This window comes from Musca vetustissima, unplaced genomic scaffold (assembly GCF_032173495.1).
Source record: "Musca vetustissima isolate MV318-11 ecotype Yass unplaced genomic scaffold, APGP_CSIRO_Mvet_v1 utg21476, whole genome shotgun sequence".
Lineage (NCBI taxonomy): Eukaryota > Metazoa > Arthropoda > Insecta > Diptera > Muscidae > Musca > Musca vetustissima.
In genome coordinates, this window is record NW_026879703.1 from 39258 (window position 1) to 59110 (window position 19853).

Below are 19853 nucleotides of genomic sequence, written 5' to 3' on the forward strand. Positions count from 1 at the left end.
TCAGATTTAGATATAGCTCCCGTATATATCTTCGTCCGATTTAAGGTAAATTGTCTACCAATGTCCCTATATATCTTTCGATTTGCACGAAATTTGTCATAGCGTAGGGAATTAAGTCTAGAATGACGTGTGCTAAGTTTCGTTAAAATCGGTTCAGATTTACATGTAGCTCCCATATATATTTTTGACCGATTTTATGTAATTGGTGCACCAAAGTCCCTATATATCTTTCGATTTGCACGAATTTTGGTATAGGGTACTGAATTAAGTCTAGAATGAAAAGATCCGTAGCTAGGCCGATTGACACAAAGTACTGAAGTAGAATAAATTAGTCTCTGGAAAGTTTCCCTGAAATCGGTTCAGACATAGATATATAACAAAAACGTAACGTCTGTTAGGATACATATGTAGAATATACCCAAAGTGGTGAAGGGTATCCTATAGTCGGTTCAGTCCGACATTACTACTTTCCTTACTGGTTTATTAAAAGCTACGCTTTATGCATTTGTATACCCTTCACCACACTGTGGTACAGGGTATTATGTCTTTGTCCCAAGGACGAACACTATTGAAATGGGAAAAATCGGTTCAGATTTAGATATAGCTCCCATATATATTTTCGTCCGATTTAAGGTAAATGGTGTACCAAAGTCCTTATATATCTTTCGACATTTGGCATATCGAAATGTATTATGTCTACAATTATGTGTGTTAAGTTTCATGCAAATCGGTTCAGATTTAGATATAGCTCCCATATATATTTTCGTCCGATTTAAGGTAAATAGTGTATCAAAGTCCCTATATATCTTTCGATTTGCACGAAATTTGTCATAGCGTACTGAATAAAGTCTTGAATAATGGGTGTTAAGTTTCCTGAAAATCGGTTTAGATTTAGATATAGCTTCCATATATACTTTTCTCCGATTTTATGTAAATGGTGCAGCAAAGTCCCTATATATCCTTCGATTTGAATGCAATTTGGCATAGCGTACTGAATAAAGTCTAGAATAATGCGTGTTAAGTTTCCTGAAAATTGGTTCAGATTTTGATATAGCTCCCATATATATTTTCATTCATATTTAATATACCCATAGTGATGAATGGTATCATATAGTCGGCCCCGTCCGAGTTTTGATCTTCCCTTACTGGTTTTTTGCTCTCTTTTATTTCGCAAGAATAATTGTATTTCATCAAAGAAAAACATGCACATATGTATTATTAAGAATTCATTGAATTCCAATTGAAAAACTCCCGTCCATAATAAGTTGTTTGTTAATTCCAAGTCATTAAATACATAGTTAATGAAGAAATGTTTTTCTTTTTATTTTATTTGATTTTTTTTTTCTGGTCAACATAATTTACAATGGACGACACATTCATCATGTACGTACATGCACTATTGTGTGTGGCTCAACATTCACAATTTTGTTTTTATTGAATTTCAATAAAAATAAATATCAAACGAATTAACAAGAAAAGAACAATGGAAAAGTTTACACTTAAACCACATTAGTGGTAATTTCATTTTTCAATTTCCTGTTTGACTTAAATGTACACCGAAAATGTTGCTCATACATACCGCACCGCACACACTCTCCCTCTCTCTTGTTCTCTTGCACTATACACCGTTCGAAGAACAAAAAACAAAAAGTTTTCCAAGAAATGTTCACTTGTTGTTGTGGTTTTTCGTTGTGGAAAACATTTCAAATCGAATGTACATACAATATCGAACCAGGGGGGTACAAATAACCAGAAGTGTTGCCATCGTCGAACGGGAGTTGTTGGGAGAGGGGGGGCTGGCAACCACACGGTTACGTTCGACAATTTCGAATGTGTAAGCCAATGAAAGTACGTTGGCAAAATACTTGTTAACAATGTTATTGTTATTGGCAAGTAAGTGCGGCTAAAAGTCCTTTACTACACCAAAAACAACAACAACAGCTACTACTAGCTGTTATATTGTGTAAAACACTGCAACATGAAGGCAACAAATGCTACCCCGCCAACCAGCCAGCCATCCATCCGCCCGTCCACCCCTCCCCTTAAATATGGCAACAATTTATGAACAAAGTACCTTTTGTCGAATGTTACTTAAAAATTCAATTCAACTTTTTCTTCATTTCCAAACAATTGAGAAGGTGTCGTTAACAATTTTTAGTTTTTCATAAGAAAGAAGAGAGTTCTAGACCCTCGTTTCCTATTTCCCCAAAAACAGAAAAAATAATGACGAAGAAGACAAGTTGAGCAAATTTGGCAGGGGGTTTCGAGGTGTGAGTTCCAATTGAATATGAGCCAACAATTTTTACTATTCGTAAATTCCTGGAAGGTAAACAAAACACCAAACTATTAAAGTATTATGAAAGATTGTTTATTTTGTTGTTGTCGTTTTTTTGTTATTATTATGTTTTTGGTGTGTAATGCAGTTCGTTGGAAATTTTGGTTGAAATAACTTCAATTACAGATATTTTAAGTTTTGTAGGAAATAACAATTGAAGTTGCAACAATGTTTTGATTGTTTGTTTTTGCCAGTCTGTCAAGAAAGCAAGAATGAAATATGACTTGTCAATTTAGATACCATGAACAAATATATTGGAAACGTTCATAAATTTCCTAAAATGCAATGGTTAAAGGTTTTAAATTATCAAATTGGGTGGGTGATCTTCTTCCCGAAAATTAATTGACGAGGATAATAACAATCGTTGGTGAAAAAAGATTTTTACAACAACACAAGTGTTTCGATAATACCATAATCAACAACATGTGTTCGTACAACTTTTGTGTAATAAACACGTTATGACTGACCTAGCCGGACCATCATATACTCCGACATGCTGTGGATCAAATATCTAAAATTCGTCAGTGTCTTTTTTTGGGGTATATGCCAAGACATTGAATATTTTCTGTGAGTAAGGTTTTTAACGTCAGAGACGCCAGAATAAAAATAATAAAACCAGTAAGGAGAGTAGTAAAGTCGGACTGGGCCGACTATATGATACCCTTCACCACTTTGGGTACATTGTACATATGTATCCTTACAATTGCCTGTCAATGTTCTCTCGAAGGAACATACTCATGCCCTTCTGCAACCTATGGTAAATTTAAATTCATTCGGGCAGATTTGGAGTCTTCTGCGTACCAAGGGACAAATTTATGGAAAATCATTTATAGCAACAGTGATACAGGCTATTCGATACGCAGCTCTGTTAAAAATTTAATTTCAATCAGACACCCGTTCGCAATATATATGGAAGCTATGGCTGCATCTGCCAATTTCAACCAAACGCAATAACGACATTCTTGTCTCAATTTGATACGTTGTGCAAAATTTCGTGTCAATCGGACAAGCATTAAGAGTTTGGTGCACCATTTATCGAAATCGAAATGAACCGATATTCCCGAAACGTACCACACATCATTCTAGACTCGATTCCGTACGCTATTCAAAATTTCGTGAACATCGATAGATATGTAGCGACTTTTGTGCACTATTTACCTAAAAACGGACGAAATATATATCGTAGCTATATCGTGCAAATCGAAGGATATATAGGGACTTTGGTGCACTATTTACCTAAAATCGGACGAAAATATATATGGGAGCTATATCTAAATCTGAACCGATTTTCACGAAACTTAACACACACCACTTTAGACTTAATTCAGTACGCTGGGCAAAATTTAGTGCAAATCGAATGATATATAGGGACTTTGGTGCGACGAATATTCCCTACATAATCGTATTAATTCCGCAGGAATGTCGAACGCAGACGTAGCTTTAAATACCTCTGAAGGGATTATGATGTCGAATGCGGCTTTGTAGTCGACGAATAGGTGGAGTGTATCAATGTATTTTTCGTGGGTCTATTCCAGGATTTGACGCAGTGATAAAATCTGGTCTACAATGGATTTGCCAGGTCTGAAGCCGCATTGGCATGGTCCAACAATGTCATTAATCATTGGCTTCAATCATCCACACAGCCCGCTTGATAGCACGTTATATGCAATGGGAGGAAGACTAAATCCTCTATAGCTGCCACATATCGCCTTGTCTTCGTTTTTGTGCGCAGGACACAGAATTCTTAGGTTCCAATCATTGGACATGCATTCCTCTAACCAAAATGTGCTAATCAGTTGGTGCATGCTGCTGACCAGTTTCTGACCACTGGTCTTGAATTTTTCGGCTGGTAATCCGTCGGCTCTTGCTGCTTTATTATTCTTCAGCCGATTAAATGCTACTTCCAGACCCTATTCATGCCGTCTGTATCTATCAATAGGTTTCCTTATTCTCCCTACAGGATGATGTGCCCGCTCCAAATCCTTCAGTTGCTGTTTTACTGGTTTGTAAAATTTCCGAACTTCATTCTGACTCCTGTACATCTCGATTTTCTCAATCTTACGTCAATGTTTCTTCTTTTTTAATACGTTTCGCCGCTCTCCTCTTCTCCATCGCATTGCGTGTTCCTACTTTTTGCAGCTTGCTCTATACTCTGCGTACTTCACATCAGTAGCATTACGACACTCCTGATCGTATCAGGGGTTTCTTGATGGTGGTCTTTGGTACCCAATTGTTGCTTTTGCTGCATTTTGTGGGTAGTTATTTGTCATTGTGCTTCTATACAATTGTCGGGACAATTGAGTGCTTTCGTCATGGAGGTGGGTAAGTCGAGCGGTGTAGGCTTCTGCTATCTGTTGTATTTCCTGTATCTTGACATCGAGTTTCCGTTGTACATTAATGTAGCACCTTTGCTGTTACATTAATACGAGTGGGAACCTAGGCTGTTATAAGGTGGTGGTCCGAATCGATAATCGTTCCTCGGATCGATCATACTTCGAAAACATTTGATGTATGCCTTCTGTGTATCACAACATGATCAATTTGAGCCCTCGTTTGATCAGGAGAAAACCAAGTGGAATTGTGTATATCCAGATGCTTGAATCTGATGCCGCTAACTACCATGTTTTTTGCTGCCGCGAAGTCAGTCAACCTCATGTCGTTGTCGAATGTTTTTTTTCATGGAGGTTGAATTTTCAGGTGGGGCCAAAGATATTTTCCCTTCCGATGTTTGCATTAAAATTTTCATAGTAGAATTTTTATGTCATATGCTTTTCCATAGTAAGTGGTGTATCCCGAGTGTGGGCAACTACACAAGGCCTCAACCCATTTTTCCGGGTTGAGGTCACTGACCTCACCGCTGACACCGCGGTGAGGTCAGTGACCTTAATTGAGATGAAATAGGAACCAAGATAAGCCTGGGCTTTGCCATGTTAAAGCCCATTAGAGCCGTTACTTGGTATCTATTATCCCCTACGTCACCCTATATATATATATATATATATATATGCATTTCCAAAAACTCCACCTGGCCATTCAACATGTTAACACTTTCTACGTAATTTCATTATATCTAATTAATTGACATTATAATCTCTGAATACCGTATAGTTTAGCATTTACTGGAATATATGCCAAAAAACCACTGCCCCCCAAACCAATTTTCTTTAAGTTCCGGCAAAGTTATAAACCATACGAAGTTTGTAGGTTTTGTTGCTAAAACAAATGGCTTCAGGTAGGACATATATGGGAAATTACAAAAATCTTCTAAATTCCTTGAAGCTGAGGTTTGCAAGGTTATAACTCGCGAAATATGAACATATTGCATATAATTTAAATTAATTTCTATAAAATGAAGTGTTCTTGTCAAAATCTTAAAATATTGGTAATAAATAATAAGTTGCGTGGAAGCTGTGATGGTGGTAATGTAAAAAAATGGGTGAAAATGTGTTGAAGCCAACGAGTTTTTTTGTGTTCGTTCCCGATTTGTGGCTAAACTACACAACGCACGCACATGTGATCAGTGACTAAGTTGCAGAATACCCCATGGACAATATGGTTCTAATGTATGATTTTTCGATATAATCACTGCATCCACCCAAAATGGATGCTGACATTTTGAAGCCGGATTTTCGGTGTTTTTTGAATTTTTCTTATAATTAGGATGCGCATCCAGATAATAGAATAAACTAATTATAGGATCGTAGAACTCGTGATTCTGCTTCGTTTAGTGTATATCTCATGAATGTGCTCACTGTAGCTTCTTTGCAATTGGGTTCCAAAGACGAAAATTTGGTGCGTAAATTTTTATAAAAAACATATTTTTTGAGTCTAAAATTAAGAAAGTCCATTCAAATTCCGTGGAACCCCGCGTGATTTTAGTTTTTTTACGTGCCGGATCGAATGAGCCCATCCATGTTCAATTCCGTCCAATAAAACGGCGGATATAAGTACCTTGAATGTGGAAAAAACTGCAAAAACTTATTTTGACAAATTCGCGTAAAAAATCGCGGTTTTCTTCGAATTAATTTTACATGCATTTATGCTTGTATTGTCAAATTCGCGAATCTGTGTGGAAATAGGTCAAAAATACATCGATACGCGAATAATATGCGTATTTTTTCAAAAATTGATTGTGGAGGCACATCCGCGGTTCTTAACCGATCCTTTTAAAATAGGTGTCCGTTTGCGTATTTTCATAGGAGATTAAAATTAATTTATTTTATTTTCCGATATCTTCATGTTTCTATTTGTTTTTCGCGACTATTAAACCGTATTTCAGTGTGATTTGACTAGTATGCAAAGAAAACAATGGTGTTTAAGCATTTGTGAAGAAATTCGCGAATTACAACGGATAGGAATCCATTTAATTTATATTTGAAATACAAGATTTAAAACCGCTATAACTTTTGTGCGCAGCATCCGAATTTGTGAACGCGAACAGATTTCGAATCAGCATATTTTTCTTAACCTATGTACCAAAAATCATAAATGTGCTCGCAAAAAATTTTTTCAAAATTTTTTTAATGGAATTTTAAAAGAATTTTGTAATTTCCCATATACCGAAAAATTTAAATTCAAGTGAATTCGAGTGCATAGGAAACCCAAACTAATAGATTCATTGCCCATGCTGTTATAGTCGTTGTTGTTGGTATTATTGCATCCACACATGATGGAAACCCGGAAAAAAACAAAATTTCACCCAAAAGCTATATGCAGCCAAAGCTATACACATAAACCAACGTTCAAACACACATATGTGGACATACCTACATACATACATATATATTTGTCTAAGTGCCTTATGTGTACTCGATATGTATGCATATGTATTGAATGTACATATACGTACACCCATATATGTATGTATGTATATACTTATATATTGGACAAATTAAACTAGGTCAGGTCTTTTACACGGCTTGTAGAAGAATTAGGCGAAATTTGGTCAAACAATTCGCCGCTGACATTAAATACGAAAAAACCGTGTTGCTTAGAATGAGAGTGGAAGAGCGTGTGTATTTCTCTCCATGAATTCGCTTCGATGTTACTCTTCAATTACATTCTCTTAGCTATATGTAAATGGTGTTGTTCGGTGGTGAGTTTGCGTTAAAATTGATGCTTTCACTTAAATTCGCTCCTAAATATATGCTTTCGTATTCGGAGTAAAGTTCATTGCTTATCAGCTGGCTGTGTACGAGTGAGTATGAAGAAAGCTAACGTATGTGAAATTTCCTAGCTTATCGCGTGTTGATTCATAAGCAGAGCCAGCGATGAAAACGACAACACTGATGACAAGAATGATTTCTCTTTCGGTTACCTTTAAAAATGTTTGCTTGAATGAAAATGCAAAAATTCTACTTTTTGGCGAAATTGAGGCTTTTGCTTATACCCCGCTGTTCTGCTTGTTTTTGTTGCGATTTTTCCTCTCGGTTATAAATGTAATTTATGTTTTATTTTTGGGCTGTAATTTTTATTTCGGCTTCATATTTCATTAATAAAAAATCGCGTGTAAATGGCTTCTTTAGCGAAAGGGTCTGATACCTTTAGTGTTGCCATAATTCTACACTCACACATTGTTTGGGCATGTGTTTGCTAGTGTGTGTGTGTGTGCGAATTTCGTTCTTCCTTTTTTCTGTCGTAAACAACAGAACAAAAATCATGTTTCATGTAACTTTATTGCAGTCTGGCCACAGTCAAGTCATATATTTTGAATTTCTACTTATGATATTTATTTGATATTGTCGGTCGGACTTGAGGTCATTTGGCACACAAACCCATGCACACTTAAGCATAGACGTCGTGATGCTTTGTTGAATTTAATATACAGAAGATTAAATAATTACAGTTACGCCACTGTTTTCTTCAAATTGGCTTAAATTATTTGGTGATTGTTTATCTCTGATTAAAAAAATAATAAGAAGAAAATTACCCACTGCTAGTAAAAAATCGCATGTCCTCTGTATCCTAATTCTACCACTTAAGGTGTAAATATGTACATAAATCTATAATTTTGTCATATTATTATTGTAAGGAGGTTTTTAAGACGTCACCATAGGTGGCAATTTTTATTGTATTTTAGGTCGAGGACAAAAAGAAATTGTCAAAAATTTCAAATTTAAGATAATGATTTAACAAGATTTGTGTTATGCCGGTTCAAAACTGCAGTGAGACGTTGTTTCTAGAAAACGATTGATAGTAACCTTGCCTCTCAACACAGAATATAGCAGACTAATAATCTACTTAGATGGAATGAATAACAAGGCTTAACGAAACTGACACTAGTCAACGATTTGTGGAAGTCCTATGGTATGAAGAAGAAGAAAAAATGACTTTCCCATCGGAGTTAATGTGTATTTGCTAGTTTGATCCAAATCCACGACGGTGTGGTCGAACTAGTTCGACACCGAATTTAAATCGGTAGACAATATAGGAAATAATCGGATATTAATTTAGGTGAAACATTGGATTTTAAAAGTCTTGGACTTTTTTCTATGCATGTATACTAAGTCCGTATGCATGTATACTAAGTCCGTATGCATGTATACTAAGTCGGCAGAAACTTCCCAGATTGGTTAGGACTTGGCACCAAGCGATTATCATATTTTTCTTGGATTGCAAAATTTCTTTAATGATAAAAATTTGGTATCTAGGGAGTATTGCGAAAATCTACTACTAGAGTTTTTGCAAATAGAGAGAAGGACTTCTTTGAGAGAGGTATTAGGAAGTTACCTTAAACTAAAGGATTTCTTTCTCCCCAACCCAATATATATCTGGATCATTCTAGACTCAATTTGATATGCTAATGAAAATTTCGTGTCAACCGAAAAAAAATATAAGGGTGTTGACATTTACATAAAATCGGACGATCAAATATGTTAGAGCTGTATCTAAATCTGTACCGATGTCAATGAAATTTCGCACACATCAACATCGACTCAGTTTGATAGGCTATGCACAATTTCGTCTAAATTGAAAGAAATATATGGGCTTTGATGAACCATTTACATAAAATCGGACGAAAATATGTATCTGAACCGATATTCACGAAACTTACCACACATCTCCCTAGACTTCAAATGCTAAATTTCATGCAAATCCAAGGATATATAGGGACTATGATGCACCATTGCCATAAAATCGGACGAAAATATATATGAGAACTATATCGAAATATGAAACGATTTTACCCGAAATTTCTCACTCATCATTCTAGACTCAATTCAATACGATATGCCATATTTCGTGGCAATTCAAGGACACAAAGGGACTTTGTGCACTATTTACTTAAAATAGTACGAAAATATATAGGGAGCTATATTTAAAACTGAACTGATCTTCACGACATTTAACACATCGTTCTAGACTTAATTCAGTACGCTTTGCCAAATTTCGTGCGAATCGAAGGATTTATAGAGACTTTGGTACACCATTTACAACAAATCGGACGAAAATATATATGGGAACTATATCGAAATCTGAACCGACTTTCCCAAAACTTACCACTCATCATTCTAGACTCAATTCAGTACGCTATGTCAAATTTCGAGCAAATCGAAGAATACAAAGGGACTTTGGTGCACTTTTTACCTAAAATCGGACAAAAATATATATGTGAGCTATATCTAAATCTGAACCCATTTTCACGAAACTTAGCACACATCATTCAGTATGCACTTAATTCAATATGCTCTATCACATTTCATGCAAATCTAAAGATATAGAGGGACGTTAGTGAACCATTTGCAACAAATCGAAAGAAAATATATATGGGAGCTATATCTGAATCTAAACCGATTTTTCCCAATTTCAATAGGGTTCGTCCTTTGGCCAAATGAATGATCTGTGTCAAATTTCATTCAATTCGCATAATAAATGCGACCTGTACTTTGTTTACAATTTAACATGGACAGATAGAAAGACGGACGGACGGACATGCATAAATCAACTTAAAAAGTAATTCTATGCATATTCTCAAAAGGAACCATGTGTCTATATCGTTTCCTTTTGCCTGTTACAAACATATGCACAAAGACTAATACCCTGTACCACAGTGTGGTGAAGGGTAAAAAACATCGACTTTTTGTTCTGAGGTAAACAATTAAAAGTCTAAAAGACATAATACCCCGTACCACAGTTCGGTCGGCTTGAACTTCCAATTCATTTTCATTCAAGTACAAAAAAATTACAAAGACTTCCGTGGTACACTGCACTTTCAATGTGATGGAATCAATGAAACGATTACAGCAGACAATTGAGTCAAAATATGTTGTTACGAATACACGGCTTAAAGGTCATCGTAATTCATGAGCTAAATTGATTTTAAAAACAAACTAAAAATGGGGTTTCCCTTCGTCATTGTTTACTTTTTGGAATTTGTCAACATGATTAAAACTAAAAACTAAATGACTAATAGGATGAGTTGGCACAATAGAATTTTCTTATACGCATTTAAATAATTTCCAAAAACAAAATTTTTGCCGAATCTGAAACGAAAACAGACGCAGGGACAATCAGCAGAGCATAGATCAATGGCGCCAATATCACGTTCATTAATAAACGAAGTAAACAACCTCGGCGAGCAGATACGATAAGAGTCACAATATTGTTGTTCGGCTTCTTTAAGGCCGATATGATAAGACCTTTTGGCTGAGCTCGGCTGATATGAATGCACTTCTCTTATGTTTTGTAAGCGGTACCAACATATTTTATTATCAGTGTTTTGCGGTTCTTAGAAACGATTTCTTCTTTGAAATTCCTTTGCCGTGGGACATTTGAGGACAACGACAGACGGATCTGCTGCCCGACCACCCAAACGACGGATCATAAGTAGGTAACATTAAATGTTACATTTATTTATTCAAATGATTGATGGATTTTAATTACGCTTCAACGTTTACGTCAGACATTCAGAGGCGATAACAGAGATAGTGATTTGAGATCGGCAGAAAAAAAAACACACACACAAACTTGCTTTGATTGGCTACGAAAGGAAATTGAAATAAATATAAACCAAATAAAATATGTGCGTATTTTTATTTATCAAAGTCATAGCTTATAGTAAAATAACAACGCCTTCTAAACTTAGTTCCGTTTCATCCATTGACAAATAAACATGAAATTCCCAGTTTGTGGTGTTCTCTTCCTTGTGGCCTCCTTGTTTGTGGCTATGGTATTGTGTGACGAGGCCAGAGGATTCTTTAAAGATTCAGGTACGTTGGTTTTCTTGGAAAATAAAAATAAATTAAAATAAAATTATTAATTTAATTGAAATAAATAAATTTCAGATCATCCTGGTCGTTGTGTACATGAAGGATTATTTTTATTGCCCGGTGAACAGGGTAAACCCAAAGGACAATGCATGCTATTCCTGTGCGATAACAAAAATGGCTTCGGCAGGATTCAGGGGTAGGATAATAATATAAATATTTATACAAAAACATATTGTAATTGTGTGTATCTATTTCAGTTGTAATTACAAGGCTCCCATGCCAAATTGCTCTTTTGGTGACTACATCAATATTGATGCCCCCTATCCAGAGTGTTGTAACAGACATCAGATATGTCCTTAAATATTAAATGTCTTTTGTTCTGTGTTCATTTATTTTATAAATTATTTTTTTTTTGTGCGTAGTGAAAATAAGTGTCATAATTATTTAAAAATATATATACATATTTAATAAATTAATAGAGTGTTTATTAAATTTTTAAAATATGGATCAAGGATTCTAGTCGTTCTCAAGATTTCCAAAACAAAATTAAAAACCAGTGAGCGGAGCAGTATAGTCGGACGGGGCCGACCATACGATACCCTACACAACTACCACGGAACTCAAATTTTCTGCGGATGTTTATTCCGAGACTGGGCAATATTTCGTGATATTTGCACCCTCTTGCCCGATTAGAGGTAAACAGCACCTCTTCCTCACAATGACATATTTTCCGAATATTACGAGTATTCAGCACAGCTATTATCCAGATTCCCTTCACCGTGGGTTGTGTTGTGATGTTCGGCTTTCATTTGAGGTCTATAGATCGACTCGAAAATAACACAAAAAAATAAGTTTTCAGTCCACTTCATTCCAAAATTATTATCTGATCATCACCGAAAATTATAGGCGTTGTCCTTGACCATAACCGGAACCTCATGGAACATTTCAAAGCGATCAGCGCTATAGTTCCGCTCTCCAGAGTGATAATGGGTTACTAAATAATATAGGAATACGGAGATACCTGTAAATATTTAGATGTAACTCCCACATCCGAGCACATACAACAATATAATTGGTCTTAATTTAAAGGTCAACCACTCCTCTTGGATATAATATCAACTTCTTGGGTATATGTCATTCAGGGGTAAAAATATACGCCATAGAATACAAATTTTGTAATTTTTCACACAAAAGTCAGGGTCCATTTGACCCGCTAAATATTGACCGATCTTTCTCCAAACAGGCATGCTTATTCTTTGGCCCGATCCGCTTCTCCATGCAAAATTTCACGATGTTCGGACCATTGTTGCGACCTCTGGAGCGATCAGAAAAACCGACAAATATTTATATTTGGTCCATTTCATCCCCTAAATATTAACCGATCTTTATCAAAAACAATAGGGGTCTTCATTGGCCAGAACCCATCCTACATGCAAAATTTCGTGAAGATTGGTCATAACTGTGGCCTGTATCGTGTTTACAAATTATAATGGACAGACGGACGGACGGACGGACACACATGTCTAGATCGACTCAGCTAGTCGAGATATGACGATCGGTATACTTAAAGGTGGGTCTAGGATCAATATTTCGCGGCATTACAAACTTTTGGGGCTGCACAAAGCTATAATACCCTGACAACATAGTTGTGTAGGGTATAATGAAACAATTAAATAACGCAATAATACACGGGAATGTATAACAATATCAAATAAATAATGTGTTAAAAGTAATAAAGTTGGAGAATTCGTGAAGTAACACTCTAGGACTAAAAGTCAATATTTTCAACCAAGAATATGTTCCGAAAACAAATTTTTGAATCAAATCATTCCAGTCGTTCTCAATTTATGAGTTACTATGTATTTTTCCCGCCATTCCGTGTAGATTTCACCACATCAACGAAATACCAATATCAAACGTGTACTGTTAACATTATCCTTGGACATTAGAACATACGATTTTCGATTTATAAAGAATTTAAAGATAAAAACATCGTCTTGTGATATTTAGTTTACGGTTCAATAAAATAAGGACGAAAAATACCCACAAAGACTCAAGATAGAATATATATGGGCGGGACATCCATTTCAATGCATGACGTAGCTCTGAAATGGATGTCCCGCATATATATATATTAACGTCATTACAGATACTCAGGGTGAACGATTGGAAGAGGAAATTCAACGAATTGAATATTTATCAGGACCATTGTAGTTGGTGTATGGATAATAAAAAACGGACCTACATTTGAAATTTTACTTTTTTCTAGCATGTCCAGTTTTTAGCCACTTCGATGCGAAATTGTGGTTAAAACAATACCATTATCCGCCAGGAATCCAAAATAACAAATTGCAGCCATTTCGAATCAACTTTTAACTTTAACTTTCTTCGGAACAATATCCCTAGACTATTTCACGATATTTGCACCCGCTTGACCCATAAGAAGTCAACTGTTCATCTTTCTTACCTTGGTATATTTTTATACCCTTCATCACACTGTGGTACAGGGTATTATGTCTTTGTGCATATGTTTGTAACAGGCAAAAATAGTCGAGATAGACCCACGGTTCCTTTTGAGAATATGCATATGAGTCGATTTACGCATGTCCGTCCGTCCATGTATTTTTGTTAACAAAGTGCAGGTCGCATTTATGATCCGATTTGTATAAAATTTGGCACAGATCACTTAATTGGCACAAGGACGAACCATATTGAAATTGGTGAAAATCGGTCCACGTTTAGGAATAGCTCCCATATAAGGGTACCCCCCAATTTTCGGTATTTTGAGGTTCTTGAGCGCGTTTTTTGACTGAATTCGCCAAAAATTTGGTACTTTGAGTTCTTATTGGGTAGAAAATCTCTCTACTAAAAATTATAAATATAGGTCCATTTTTTCGGATAGCCCCCATATAAGGGTGCCCCCAATTTTCGGTATTTTTGGGTTCTTGGGCTCGTTTTATAACTGAATTCTCTGAAACTTTGTACATTGGGTTATTATTGGGTACCAAATTACTTCACTAAAAATTATAAATATAGGTCCAGTTTTTCTGGTAGTCCCCATATAACGGTACTCCCAAATTTTTGGTATTTTGGGTGTTCTGATCGTATTTTTCGACCGAATTGACTGTAATTAAATACGTCGGGTTTTTATTAGGTAACAAATCTCTCCACTATAAATTATAAATATAGGTAAATTTTTTCGGGTAGCCCCCATATAAGGGTACCCCCAAATTTTCGGTATTTTAGGGTTCTTGAACGTGTTTTTCAACCAATTTCTTTGTAATTTGTTTTTTTTTTTTTTGTAGTCGTATACGGTAACAAACCTCCCTCCCAAAAATTATTAATATTCGCTCCTTTTTAGAGGTAGTCCCCATATAACCCTCTTTTTATACCCTCCACCACACTGTGGTACAGGGTATTGTCTATGTGTCTATGTGTATGAGTCACTTATTTGGCCTAAGGACGAACCCTATTGAAATTGATGAAAATCGGTTCACATTTAGACTACTGAATTAGGTCCAGAACAATGTGTACTTAGTTTCGTGAAAATCGGTTCAGATTTACATATAACTCCCATATATAGTTTTGTCCGATTTTATATAAATGGTGCACCAACGTCCCGATATATCTCTCGATTTCTACGAAATTTGGCATAGAGTACTGAATTAAAACTAGAATGATGTGTGTTAAGTTTCGAAAAAATCGGGTCATATATATATATAGCTCCCATATATAGTTTTGCCAGATTTTATGTAAATGGTGCACCAAAGTCCCTATATATATCTCGATTTGCACGAAATTTGGCATAGAGTACTGAATTAAGCCTAGAATGATGCGTGTAAAGTTTAGAGATAATCGGATCAGATTTAGATATAGCTCCCATATATATTTTCGTCCAATTTAATGTTAATGCAGTACCAAAGACCCTATATAACTTTCGATTTTCACGAATTTTGTATGGCGTACTTAATTAGTTCTAGAATGATGTGTGTTAAGATTTGAGAAAATCGGTTCGTATAAAGATATAGCTACCATATATATTTTCGTCCAATTAAATGTAAATGGAGTATCAATGCCCCTATATATCTATCGATTTCACGAAATTTGCATGGCGAACTAAATTAAGTCTAGAATGATGATGGTTGATGATGAACCTGAAATTCATTTCAGATTTTAATATAGCTCACATATATTTTCGTCCGATTTAATGTAAATGTTGCACCAAAATCCCTATATATCTTTCGATTTCCACCATATTTGGCATAGCGCATTAAATTGATTCTAGACTGATGTGTGTTAAGTTTCGAAAATATCGGTTAGGATTTAGATATAAGTCTCACATATATATTTTAGTCCGATTTTAGGTAAATTGTGCACCGAACTCCTAATGTTTGTCCGATTGACACGAAATTTTGCAACGGGTGTCTGATTGAAATTATATTTTAACAGTGCGGCATACTGAATCGCGTGTATCATCTTTGATATAAATCGATTTACTTAAATGTGATTGAAATTAAATGTAGCATAGGTTGACATGACATGAAATTGTTAGGATATACATATATACATATAGTGGTGAAGGGTATCATATAGTCGGCCCCGTCCGACTTTACTACTTTCCTTACTGGTATCTGAATAATATTTTCCCCAAGTTAACAATTGTTACATTCGATTATAATAGTTGCCTCTAGACCGACTAAAAACCAGACAAAAATTATGTTTTCCGAACACTTCAGTCCGAATTACCAATAATTAGAGATATTCTAATTACCAATAAATTAGAGATATTCGAGCTTGAGGTCAATTTGAACTCATGCTAGAATATCTGTAATTTATTATAATCGAAAGGTCGGAAAATAACATACATATTTATTAAGTGCCCGCTACTTCGTATGCAGAAATGGGAAAAAACAAATAAATTATATTTTATATGGAAATCGTGAATTCTGTATAGTTTGTTGTACTATAATTCCGAATTCCACTATCAAGTTTATACATCTAATATCCATTATACAGATTCAAAATTGATCTGAATTTCAATTATATATTTTTATATTCAGCGCTTTTCGAACACACAAGTACACATTTACGAGATTACTTCCATATATCATACAGACTTCTAATTTCACAAAATATAGTACCAGTTAATACCACTTTGTAAGTTTCCAGTTCTCTCCGTTAACAAAATCCAAATTGTTCTAAATTTAGTGCATTTAGTACTATTTGTATACAAAAATTATACCAGCTCATTCACCCAAATCCAAATATAGTGTCATTTAGTACTTTTCATACTAATAAGTAAGAATTTCTAAAACTACATCAATCCTACAATCTAACAGTAATCTTAATTCCTCCAATGTTCAGATTGTACCAAAATTAATACGTGTCGTACTCACAAGTACGAATTAAAAAAAAAAAACGAAAACAAAAAAACTACCTCAATACTGCTTTCCAATAGTAATTGTAAGTCCATATTTAAGAATTTCACCTCTATTTGTTCATCAAAATCCAAATAGTACCATATTTGGTAGCATTCTGTATTTTTCGTACCCATATTCCAAAACTACCTCAATTATACACTCCGACAGTAATCTTAGTTGCAGCTTTAAGAATTCCTACCAAATTAAGTACATTTCGTACCAATAAGTACGAATTTCCCAAACTACCTCATACATGCACTCCAATAAAAATCTTAAGTCCACGTTTAAGACTTCCAGCTTTATCCGTTCATCAACATCCAAATTGTAACAAATTTAGTGCCATTTATTACGTAAGTTCGATGTTCCAAAACTTCCTCAATTCTACACCCCAATAGTAACTTTAACACTAGAACGCCGAAGGCAGTCATTTTGACCGCTTTCCAATTTCAAGTACAGAAGCAACTGTGCATTTAATGACACTTTTTTTAAATATGGTGACTTTTTGTACCTCATAGAATTACGTTTATTATAAAAAATTCACCAAATTTTTAAAAAAAGTGTCATTAAATGCACAGTTGCTTTTGTACTTGAAATTGGAAAGCGGTCAAAATGACCGACTTCGGCGTTCTAGTGTTAATCACAAATTTCAGTATCACAGCCTTATCCGTTCTAAATTCTACCATAGATCTAAATTGTTATAAATTCGAATTTCCAACATGTACTATAATATGTAATTTTAGTTCCAAATTTAGGTTTTCCATCTCTATCCGTTCACTCAAATCTAAACCTTCTAGTATGGTTCGTACCAACAAGTACGAATTTTCATAAGTACCTCATTCATGTTTAATTTAGCTGCATTGCACATAGCTGCATTACACTTAGCTGCATTACACTTAGCTGCATTACACTTAGCTGCATTGCACTTAACTGCATTGCACTTAGCTACATTGCACTTAGCTGCACTTTCGATGTACCTGCACAAACTAAAACTCGTTGGTACTTTTTCTCACACTCCGACGCAAATATTTCGTTTAAGCTCAGAACATTAGTACATTTTCCCTAAACTTACTTAATTTTTTTTAGCTGCACAGAGAATTTCAAAATAAAAATTAGTCGTTATTTTTTACACAACATCACAAACAACACACAACTACTTATTAATTATTGACACTCGTTTAACAAAACATTTACTATTGTCCCATTTTTATGTACAGATTTCACTTAAGTGCGCGTTGTGGCAGCTAAAAAATTTAAGATATATGCACTGTAATGATCCATAATCCGGCGTGAATGACCCATAATCCGGGGTCAATGACCCATAATCCGGGGCCAATGACCATTAATCCGGATTAAGCCTTAATCCGGATTAATGGTCATTGGCCCCGTATTAAGCCTTAATCCGGGGTCAATGACCCTTAATCCGTATTAAGCCTTAATCCGGGGTCAATGACCTTTAATCCGGATTAAGCCTTAATCCGGGGTCAATGACCTTTAATCCGTATTAAGCCTTAATCCGGGGTCAATGACCTTTAATCCGGATTAAGCCTTAATCCGGGGTCAATGACCTTTAATCCGGATTAAGCCTTAATTTGGGGTCAATGACCATTAATCCGCCTTAGCCTTATCCGGATTAGCCTTAATCCGGGGTCAGTGATCGTTAATCCGGGTTCAATGAACTGAATATTAACCGATCTCTGCCAAAAACAAAAAGGATCTTCTTTGGCCAGAACCCATGTAGCATTTTTTATTTTATTTGTGCGATTGAGTTTTTACGACGTACTACCCGGACGTCATAGCCGCCAAGTTGTATATAGATCAATGGGAATTCACATTTTCTATAAAATAAGATTTTTGAATTTCCAAGAAATTTATTATTTCAGGAAATAATATAAAACGTCACGATGGTATTTCAATAATGTCAATTTCAATTCCTTTGTAAAAATAATAATCATTTACGTCACTTTATTTCGAATATTACGAATGATGAAAAAGAAATATGCAATAATTCATTGTTTATTTTCTTATTTATATTTTTATAATTTTTTTGTTGAATGCAGCAGACGCTGATCTAATGATTTATTATATAAAACTATTCACATGACTAGAATTTATTTACATATATTTTAGAAACTGATAACAAATTTAAATGACTTAGATTCAAAATGTTTGCCTAGTTCAGAAATTAGTTTTTATTTTAATCTGCAACTGTTTGGAACTAAAAAGATTTCATGAAATAAAAAATGAAATTGTGCCTTGCTGTCACAATATTTTTAACGTTAAGCTTGCTCTCGGGTGGCATGGCTGGAGAGTTTACGGGTTACTTTAAAGATCCAGATCATCCAGGAAAATGTTTCTTTGGCGGTTTGGTACTTGAACCGGGTAAGGAAGGTCAGCTTCCGGGTAAATGTAAACGTTTAGTATGTAACCGAGCCGATGGATTTGGACTTGTTAAGGGGTATGTTGGAAACAAACACACACACACACACATGGTACATTTGGAATATAACATTATTTTCTTTTAGTTGCGGAACACAAGAGGTAAAATCGCCTTGTAAACTGGGAGATCATGTTAATGCAAATGCCCCATATCCGGATTGTTGTAAACGAAAGGTTATTTGTCCCTGAAAATAATGGCTATTGTGATAAATTGATTGAAAATAAAATTGAAAGCAGTTTTGAAATTTTGTTTACCTATTTGTTTTTACTCAAAATAATATCCTTAAAAAAATTCACGCCTGTAACTTTGATAGTTTTTAAAAAAATATCCACGCCTATAGCTTAGAGAGTCCTTGAAAAAATATCCTCTAAAAAATTCCACGCCTATAGCTCTGAGAGTTCTTGAAAAAAATACACTTTAACAACTTCTTTAAAAAATCCACGCCTATAGCT

The 19853-nt window shown here is 35.0% G+C and overlaps 1 protein-coding gene across 1 annotated transcript; it reads left to right on the top strand.

The window, feature by feature from the left end:
- Window positions 1–11374: 11374 nt before the first annotated feature.
- On the top strand, window positions 11375–11910 carry LOC133324787 (uncharacterized). The gene is made up of 3 exons (XM_061533625.1): window positions 11375–11544; window positions 11620–11740; window positions 11802–11910. The coding sequence occupies exons 1-3, from the start codon at window positions 11448–11450 to the stop codon at window positions 11902–11904; spliced, it is 321 nt and encodes a 106-aa protein (XP_061389609.1). The 5' UTR covers window positions 11375–11447; the 3' UTR covers window positions 11905–11910.
- The last annotated feature ends 7943 nt before the right edge of the window (window positions 11911–19853 follow it).